Source organism: Hyposmocoma kahamanoa, unplaced genomic scaffold, assembly GCF_003589595.1.
Source record: "Hyposmocoma kahamanoa isolate Upper Pololo Valley unplaced genomic scaffold, ASM358959v1 220, whole genome shotgun sequence".
Lineage (NCBI taxonomy): Eukaryota > Metazoa > Arthropoda > Insecta > Lepidoptera > Cosmopterigidae > Hyposmocoma > Hyposmocoma kahamanoa.
In genome coordinates this window covers 1,172,224-1,182,250 of record NW_020653740.1, presented here as the reverse complement: position 1 = coordinate 1,182,250, position 10,027 = coordinate 1,172,224, and the positions used below count along the sequence as shown (strand labels likewise).

General features: G+C 36.6%; 2 protein-coding genes across 5 annotated transcripts; both read right to left on the bottom strand.

The window, feature by feature from the left end:
• Positions 1 to 110: 110 nt before the first annotated feature.
• On the bottom strand, positions 111 to 1,801 carry LOC113228012. 2 transcript variants are annotated; one of them, XM_026461141.1, is made up of 2 exons: positions 1,509 to 1,801; positions 111 to 427 (listed from the first exon to the last, which is right to left on the bottom strand). In XM_026461141.1, exons 1-2 carry the CDS (start codon positions 1,762 to 1,764, stop codon positions 225 to 227), a joined length of 459 nt encoding a protein of 152 aa, XP_026316926.1. In that variant the 5' UTR covers positions 1,765 to 1,801; the 3' UTR covers positions 111 to 224. The 2 variants fall into 2 exon arrangements, with proteins under 2 accessions (XP_026316926.1, XP_026316927.1); XM_026461142.1 differs by having other exon boundaries at positions 346 to 427; positions 1,499 to 1,801.
• Positions 1,802 to 2,474: 673 nt separating this feature from the next.
• LOC113228002 lies at positions 2,475 to 8,497 on the bottom strand. Of its 3 annotated transcripts, none has more exons than XM_026461116.1 (5): positions 8,413 to 8,497; positions 5,955 to 6,317; positions 4,703 to 5,863; positions 3,543 to 4,388; positions 2,475 to 3,445 (listed from the first exon to the last, which is right to left on the bottom strand). In XM_026461116.1, the coding sequence occupies exons 2-5, from the start codon at positions 6,312 to 6,314 to the stop codon at positions 2,543 to 2,545; spliced, it is 3,270 nt and encodes a 1,089-aa protein (XP_026316901.1). In that variant the 5' UTR covers positions 6,315 to 6,317; positions 8,413 to 8,497; the 3' UTR covers positions 2,475 to 2,542. The 3 variants fall into 3 exon arrangements, with proteins under 3 accessions (XP_026316901.1, XP_026316903.1, XP_026316900.1); XM_026461118.1 differs by lacking the exon at positions 8,413 to 8,497 and having other exon boundaries at positions 3,543 to 3,947; positions 3,981 to 4,388; positions 5,955 to 6,455; XM_026461115.1 differs by lacking the exon at positions 8,413 to 8,497 and having other exon boundaries at positions 5,955 to 6,455.
• Positions 8,498 to 10,027: the final 1,530 nt, after the last annotated feature.

The following is a 10,027-nucleotide window of genomic DNA, read 5'->3' as shown; positions in this document are numbered from 1 at the left end:
ATTTTTTCGACCTTGTATTGCTTTGCGCATGCAGTCCGTCTGTTAGCAAGTACAAGTGTAATTAGGTAATACTACTGTAAACCGAGCTCGTATAGTTGTCGTTCATTGTGTCTTGCTTTTACAAGAAGCTCTAAACGGTATACGCTGATGGGGATCCTTCATATAATACCTACCTAGTAAAAGCTTTAAGATCATTCTTTAATTACTTCAAACAAACAAACGTTTCAAAACATCCTTTCCCGTTTGTAAGTAATTAAGGAATATTTGATACTTAATAGTAATAATACTTGAACAATATAGTCGATTCCATTGAAGAAGCACTTATGGTTTTCAAGGGCGTTCCATATTTTGGCTTTGTTAAGGGTGTCTTCCAATGCGGGCAGCAGCTGAACGAAAACTTCATTTTTAATATACTCTGTTTCCGTCTCTGAAAAATTAAAAATAAGGTATTTAAAATAACTTTTGTAACCATAGTGAAATATTCTCAGTATAGAGTCCTAAAAAGACCGACTACGTGGAATTACATATTACCAAGTTTTATTAAAATCGGTTACCGGAAAATGCGCAAACCCGGATTCATCCCCTAGTTCGCCACTATACGGGATTCGACACAGGAGATAATAAAAATCGGTTCTTACTACTCAAAGTATATTGAGAGAGAAAAACGCCTTGAATTGGAGAATAGCAAAATCAACGTGGTTTGCATTAATATCAAACGTAACTGGTTGATGACTTTACCACCTCAGGCAACCGTGACCATGGGGCCTGTAAAGGGCGCGAAACGTTGGTTACTTTGAAAATCCAAATATACGCGATTTAAATCCGGAAAAATAGTTTCATTTTGTATGTGTCAGAATCGCGAAAACCTAGGAACTGAAATAGGGCTAGTCAATCTATAGATAATTTTGTACTTATGCAAGTATTGAAACGAATGAAAAGAATCTATGGTATATTCCACAAACAACTATAATAATCTTTTGTGCGCCAGATTCACAATATGCCAACAACATTGGGATTGAATTTTAATGCCAAAATTACGTCAACAATAACTCAGAGTAATTGAGTCATGCATGATACAATCAGACAATGTAGTTGATTTTCTCCTTTGAACGGGTAAGAATGGTAAGCAAAAATCAATCTGGTAGTACTACTACAAGGATATTCTAAGTGAGGATTTATTTTTTGAGTTTGTGGAATATATCGCACCTCAGTGGCGAGGCGTCAATATAACTCGATTCCCACAGGGTTGCCTGAAATTTTTCACGTATCATCAAATATCATAAACATTTTAAAGTAACTTACTACATTTTATGCTTAATTTCACTTGTAGAATAATTAACCAGTGAAATAAAGTGTACTAGTATATTGTGTGCCAATAAGTTCGTTAAGGCAAGTGTTTTTTGTTTTCCTCCGGCTTTACTAATGACAATTTTCACGCCTCGCTACTGGTACCTATGTACTGTTCGTCTTTATATAATATAAAGCCTGTATTATTAACTGTAATTTACTCAGGAAAGGAGACTTTGGTTGTTGTTCTGTTTTGCTGTCTTCATAGTCCTTAATTTCTTGAAATTGTTTGTTTTGCTCTTCTATGATCGTGTTCCAGTTTGCTTTTGTCTTCCTCTTGACAAGGACTGGGAAGTTCACCTCTGAGCAAGGAAGACTATCAGGCAAGACAAATGCTGCTAAATTTTCAGCAAGCTCATTGCTCGCTAATTTTGCATCTTTCGACTCCTTCTTGCGATCAGCTGATTTTGCTGGCATTTTTTAAGCTCGGGGTGTTTAGTAATTTATGTAAACTGGCTGTGCTTGTTTTTATCTTAGTTTGCTATCTAAGGATAATATTTTATCTTATTATTCTGAAGTATCGCGATGTTGTAAGGTGTACAATAATAAACAAATCACAGGTATTTATTTGACATAAAATGATCAGATTAATATTATTTTTCATTTGTGGCGGCCACTAGGTATGTGCCAGTGTTAGTTTTATAAGAATAATATATTTTTTTTTCAATCTTATGTCAGTAGTTATCTATTCTTTGGGGATGGAAAAAATAACTATTACTCACATAAGGGCTTAGAGGATGGAAAAAGGAAGGTTTCCATTAATCTAAGCAGAAAGGTGATTATTCGACAATTTAGTTATCAGCGCAATCTTTTTTGTCTAAACTAGTTAAATAATTTTTTACCTATTTTTGTGTGTAACCCATCAACCTACCAAAAGGTCAATCAATGTGTAGGTAATACAGTATTTTGAGATATAATATATTATAATATGTACCTACACCTCGCGTGGAACCTTAAATTAATAAAAGTGTGCTTAATTCAAAACGCTTTTATTACCAATTCTGCATAAGCAATTACACGTATTCTTTGGATATTACCATCCAAAGTATTTAAATAAAACTATTCATAAATAGGTATCTAATAAATAGGTATCTAGTTCCCTATCTAGTAATAAATATCGGAGATTCGTTCAGTCGTAACTTGTGACTTGACAACAAATTAAGTTGGTCTCGATGCAGAGAATACTAAATAACGATTAGTATGGGGAGAACTTTCCAGTGGTCTGGGAGATCCAGTCTAGATAATGAGCCACTTTCACATAAACGCCTGGCACGCCAGCTTGACCGCAGCCTATACCCCACGAAACTACGCCGACAAGTTGCCAGGTACCTCCGCGCTCGCATACCAGAGGGCCACCACCATCACCCTTGCAAGCGTCTTTGCCTTCTTCACCACCGGCGCACAAGAAACCAGGGTTTAACTCATAATTGTATCCCAATCTTGTCTGTCTTAGTTGCTGTTGGCATTGCCCATGTGCCAAAACGGGAACGTCGACTTCTTTCAAGATATTTTGGTACTTTCCGTAGTCACCGAAAGCATCTTTACCCCAGCCAGTAGTCCAGCATCTTTGTCCTGCGTAATCAGTGTATTTGTCAGGTAGACAAGCTGGGCTGATATGAGGATATTTGGTCCAGTCCACAGGATGATCAAGCTTTAAGATAGCGATATCATTGTCCAAAGTACCAGCATAGTAGAGAGGGTGTACATGTACTGATACGACATCTCTTTCAATATAGGGATAGAATTCAACGTCGTGATTAACATCCCATTCACCGAGTCGTACTCTTAGTTCAAATCCCTTGTACGACTTGATACAATGAGCTGCGGTCATGATGTGGAGACCATCAATGAGAGTTCCACCGCATGCGTAAACTGATTCTTTGGGATCTTTTTTCAGAATAGCAGCTTGCCAGGGGTATTCTCCGAATTCACTATCACCGTCCACGTAAGCAGGAGTCTTGATTCGGCCATTGATACCCTGAGAATGTCTTATGCCGCACTGGCCTATGTTTGCAGCTTGCGGACGCAGAGGACGGCGACAACATACTTGGTTCTGTTTGCATGTCTGAATCTGAGGTCTTCCAAAATACCCTTGACGCTGAAAGAGAAAAAATTGTATTAAAATCTAATGTACAAAACGTATTTCGAAACGGACTGGATTTTTATTTTAAGATTTAGTGAAGGGGTCTTATTACCTCCTCTATATTTTCTGTCACAGGCTTTTCTACAACTTCTCTCTTCTTTCTGTTCTCGGGAAATCGGATGGTTTGGCCACCCCGGTTTGTCCCAGGGTTTTTAGAAGGAATGGTGAGGGAACGGGAATAAGCGAACCGGTTAGCATAGCCCTGTCTTTCATTGGCTTTGTTGCTTGCATTAGCTGACCTTTCGAAACCAGTGTTGTAATAGCCTTGGAAGGGATTGTTGTAATCGCTATTGTCATCAAAGTGATTGCCATCATCATAGTAATCGTCATTATTGTACGTAGTTGATTCGTGAGCATTGTACGGATGTAACTTTGCGTAAGCTGGCTCGTAATGTGTGTGATGTGGGGAGTATACAGGTGGACCGTAGTGGGACGGATAATGCACAGGGTGGATAGGGTGGTGTATAGGATGAATTGGAGGGTGTATAGGCTTATGAAGGTGGTGGTGAAGGTGACCATATTGGTAAGGATTGTGATGGTGGTAGTGCTCGTGCTTATTAAATAAGTATTGTTTTTTCTCATGGAATAAATGGCCAAGTTTGTTAACTACGTGTTCATTAGGCGTCACATGAAGATTTACGAATGGTTTTACTACTTTTTCTCCGTAGTCATTTTTAGTCACTTGCACAGCTAGTAAGGGATTGACAGAAATAAGACCTAAATTAAGACCGCCTCCATTAAGTGCAGGGCCGTAAGGATTGTATATGGGATTTGCGTGAAAAGGATTGATGGGATAACCACTATAGGAAGGTTGGGGCAACCCAAAAGAGACACCGAACGTGGGCTGCACTTGTTTCATGCCGCCATTGCCGCCGTAGCTGGCCAATCCAATGAGGCGCTGCAGTGATATTCACTTATGTAATTAAATGATTCTTTAATATGGTGTTAGATTTACGTCAGTGCCCATTGTTTAGTTGCTCTTTTGTAAGCTGTTGCAAACGGAATGGACAAAGATGCTAATAGACAAGTCTTCATCCCATTTGCAACGGACAATATTACCCCAGTTCGATGTCAATGAATATGGATGGGATGTTTTGGGTTTATGTGAATTGAGTAATGTAAAAGGTTGTGAGAATGGTCTTATGAATGTTAAATATTGAAAATTGTTATAAACACATATTACGAGTTATGAGGATATAGTTCAATACTTACTGGTTCAATTTCCTTAGTGACTTCACCATCTTGTTCGTTTTTCGTTTCACGTTTGCTGATTTTCTTGATTTCTTCGGTGGAATTAACATTGACGTCTTTACTGGATTCAACAGACTCAGTTTTATTTAAATTGTCTAGTTGCTCATCTGAGAGTGCTGCGATATCACTACCTTTATTTCGAGGATCAATAGGCAGGTATAGATCGTCTCTGCGGCCTATGATTTCTTGACTAGGACACTGGTCGTAGTTTACACAAACGCATTCAAATCCTTGAGCCTTGGCTTCATGATAATTTTCTTGGTATGCGTTGTTTTGACTGAATTTAGCTGGGCCTTGATTGTACAAGTTATTAGAAGATCCTCCAACATGCAATTCCTTTTTGTAAAACTCGTTGTTTTGTGACGCGTACGCACCTAGAGAGTTTCCGTACTTTTGATCTTCAAAGCCATTGTTAGGGTATGGTTTTGGGAGAATTTGTTTGTTGACGTTATTATGGCCATATTGAGAGCCGTAGATTGTATCAGGGTTATCTAAATTATAAACTCCTGTCATAGGTTTGAAGCCGCCCGTAGTAAATCCACTGTAATCGCCACCTCCCGCGGTAATTATGTCAGCAGATTGTTGCGAGAGACTTTGTGCTCCTAGCTGTCCAACAGAACCCACAGGTATAGCCACAGGCTTGATGATCACTTTAGGCTCTTTATTACTGTCGTCACTGTGCACGTAGTGATGGTGCACGTGTTGCTGTATAATATCCTTGTTGTTACTGGGTGGTTGAGACGGAGGTACTTTGTTGTAACTTGGTCTATTATTTTCAAAGATGTAGGGGCTTTCACTGGCATAATTTGGTGGTCTAGTAACGTAATTGCCTTCGTTGCCCCCATATAATCCATTGCTTTGTGAGAATTGTACATTGCTAGAACCATATTTGTCAGAGAATCCAGGACGGAAACTGCCACCATTACTGATTCGTTTAGGTGGTATCTTTTGAGGACGAGGAGCGTATGGCATTGGTCTAGCGGGTCCATAAGCTCTTGGAGGTCCGCGGAGTGGAATCGACGCTACAGGTTTGCCGATTGGCTTAATGTCAACAGGCTGTGCGTAGATTAAATCGCTCGGTGACACGTATGCGCGCTTTTCTTCAACGTCTTCCTCTTCACACTGGAAAGTAGTTTTATGGATTTAATCCCTCGTAGTACTTAATATGAGAAATACAACAATTTATAAAAACCTTTTTTAAAACAAAACTTACTTGAATAAGCCCTAGAGTGCATAATCGTTCTTTAATTAAGCTCCTAGCTTCAGCATCATCACCAGCATCAAGGGCTTGTTTGATCGTTGGGTCGCTGTATACGTCTTCGTCAAAGCCTCCGAGACTTCTGCCCTGCTTCCTGCTGACGAGCTCATCAACTATGTCATCTAGTACAGTGCTATTGGATTCGCCACTTTTCCTCTGGGCTTCAGGCAACTCTTCACCTTGTAAAAGTTCAGTTGGTTTTTGTTCTTCGAATTTAGCATCCGTCTCGCTTTTTTCGTTACCCCAAGACCAATCAGCGTGGGAGTTTGTTATTCTTAAAGATATTATTAAAAAACTAATTGTGAACAACTGCATGGTCTGAAAATATAAAAAAAACATTGTTTTAAATGAGTTAAAACACAAATGGCACGATAAAATTAGGCGAGATCAGATCCTTGTTTAGCAAAGCATGTCGTTGTTTCGAAACCATGGTGGGCGGAGAATCACTTTTACTTTCGCGGACAGTTAAGAGTTATGTAAGCCTTCATAATGTCAGCGCTCCGCTGCGGCTGCGCCGGCGCAGGAGTGTGCTGCGAAAGCACTCTCACGTATTAAGTGGCTGTAGTATTACGTACAAAGTGGCAAAACACTGTTTACGTTTACTCAAGCTTTAAGTAAGAGTTATACTCATGAGAGTATAACTCTAATATAATAAAATAATGATATTTTATGGAAAATATGATAACATTTCTTTAAGATAACCAAAAGGATTGAGAAAGATCCTAAAGAGTTACGGAGAATCTTTGTTAATATTATATGGCGTGGTTCTTTGTGTTTATTGTGAAAGAAAGTGACTATTGGGGTCATTGTCACCCAAATGAGTCCAAGTGGTTGATTGGTAAGCGGTTCACGTTTTGGCTCATGCGTCATCCGTGTAACACTTTGTAATAGCGTTATGCAACTTCTTAAATGTTTCTGTATCTTGTTTACTGCTGCGTGTTACGTGTTTGGCTTATTACAGTGTTATGGACGCGGCTGAGGTTGTATTGAACTTTGAAACACGGTTTATCGTATACAATGATATACTTTACAATAAATTCTAAATCATGCTTTTTATACGAGTTGCTTAGGAAATGTCCAACCCTTTTTCTCAAAGTTATTTTTCCTAGGTGTCGTTTAACGCCTATGTTTTATATGTTACAGCTGCCCAAAATAAACTAAAATGATCAATTTTGAAAACAGAAAATAATTTGAAAAACAATTTGGTAGGATACTCTGCATAAATTATAACTATTTTTAACACACAAAACTCTTTTTTAGCCCACTAAGGGTGCTTCGTAATTAAACAAATAGATCGATTCTGAAATTACCTTAACTAAACAAAATAAATAAACATCCCCTGTTTATAGTTAGTATAGGTACACAACTATTTTCTTACTAATAAAAATAATTACTAAAAATCAACATTTCGATTTCGCTATTGTTACGTAACTTATAATGGCGTTACAGTAGATTGAAATCAAGATTTCCATTTAGCTTTACTGCGTGAATTTTAACAATGAAGAAACTGTGTGAAAAGTACCTATATTTCCTTTTACTTATGTGATGTTAGAATTATGTATAACTTTGAAAGCTGTAGATTATTTGTATTGCTCTAGATTGTTTTGCATAGGTATTTAAACGTTACGTTAATGCTGCTACCAATTCATTTTTAGATACTTCACCAGAGATTACAAATTAGTTGATTAGAAACAAAACGCTGATTGTATACTTTGTAAAATAGTACTATATAACATAATAAACTTTTAAATGTACTGTTTTAATAAAAAAGCATTCAATTATGAATTTTCCTGTGTAAAATGTTCTCTATTTTACTTGCGTATAACTGGAAATTTCTCCGATTGTGTGGGTACCATATTAACATATTGTCTCATTGTTATGTAATAACGTGGTTATGTTATTAGGTACACAATATACTTAGTACTGATCCTGTTTTCTTCAAGCGAGAGCATTTTGTTGCGTGCGTAGGGAGGAAGTGAAAGTGTAATGAGTATACCTACTTCTAATCCGTAAAATGCATTCACGAAGCAATTTTTTTATTTTATATAAGTACATACTTAATATATTTAAATTAACTTTTCAAAATAATGTTAAATTTTCCCTAGTTTTTATATTAAAAAAAAAATTTAGCAATATTAAAGTTGTGATTTGTAAATTAAAACTTATTTTTTTGAATACAATTTTAATGGACGGTTGATTTCAGAAAACATGTTTTATGTTTTTTATGACACACAATTACAAAATATATTAGATAAAAGATCGTAGTATTTAAATAAAAAATAACAATAGTAATCATAATAATCGACTACTACAATAAAGTCGTAATGAAGTTGTATCTTCAATTGACTGCGAAGTTAATGTGGAAATACTGTCAATTTTCATATCAGATTGCTCTTAAAAATGATTTACTTACTTTTTCTTGTGTATAATCCTTAGTTTACACTAATAGTTTAAGTCTTCACCACTTCACCGGCGCAACGTTTGCGTCCGAATGGCATCCACATAGACCACCACTACTCTTTATACTTCGTGCTGCGCAAAGATGCATGCGCTCTGATTTTGTAAGACATTCAATGCAGCCTCCTACCATGATACTCAGTGACTATCAAACCTGTACAAGCAATAATCATAAACAGAGTTTTGTTGCAAACGTTATAGCGATAATTTTGCGACAATTTGCTACAGTAACGTTTATTGGTGAAGGGTATGACGTCTGCAGGATCTCTTTGATTGATCAACCCTTGACTTCATTTATGTATTGTGGTTTCCAGTAGGTGTTAAGCAATAAAATGTAGAGGTCGTCTTTGCGGAAATTCCGTTAGTTTTTTTGAGTCACTTGCTTTTGCTTTTAGTAAATGAAATTTTTCTAATTTAATCTAAAACATAAACAACGAAATTCCGTTAATTTCAGATAAAATGCCAAACAACTGCACCTTATACGCGTGGGTACATGTCATACATATTGCATATATATATATATATATATATCAAACATCTAATTTGGCGTAGGTCGCAAATAAGTTTATTACACGAATATTTGCGACAGAGCGTTATCTAATCGGTGCGACAACCAACACTAAGTGTGTCGTGCCATAATAGTCCAATAAGCCGCTTTCTCGCCCATTAATCCCTGAAAGGACGATCGACCCATTGCTTAATTGAATCTTATGCCGTCTTGCACGAAATTAGCCAATCCGATTATTTCAGTCATCATAAATTATAATAAACACACAGTTGTTCCAATCCGTCTTGCTCTTACACCACTTTGAAAATGGCTTTGATTTACAACAAGAACTGGCTGAAATTCTGTGGTATTTCACTTAGATGATGGAAAAAATCTAAGGTATTTCATCGTTTTGGCTGTCAAAATGGCGTTACTGCATATGCATGTGTACCTACATACTACTACGTACATTACGAAAATATAATTTTTCCATGTTTTCAACCCTTCCTTTTACTCATATTTTAGTGTCTAATTCTCTAACAGATTATAAGTTCACCTATCCCCATTCTGGTGTAATATGACAGGAAAGACAGTAGGTACATTAGAAGGGTTACTTTTTAGTAGTTTCTTTTTAGTGTAACGCTGTGTTGTTTACGTTACCATCTCATTACTAGGCTTATTATTTTATCATTAAACAACAAGCGAAAAGTGTGAGTTTGGATTTCGGTATCTAAAACTAATGTTATATTGTTCACACTTTCCTAATGTTAAATGGACCATTTCCTCGTGCTTCTACTGGGTGCTCCTACTGGTAGGAGCACGAGGACTAATATGTCCTTATGCTCCTAGTAGGTACTACGTACGTAGGTACGTACCGATGATATTTTGTTTTATATTATTTAATTATAGATAAACGAGGGAAATCAGTCATTAGTTTTACTCTTAGCTTATATACTATATAAAACGCCTTATGTAACTTAATAAATAAAAAGTTTTATTGAAAATTCAAGAGTTATTTTTACTACATCGAAATTCTAAATATGACTTTCCAAAAAAAGCTTCATTATCGCTCAAAAGTTTTTTA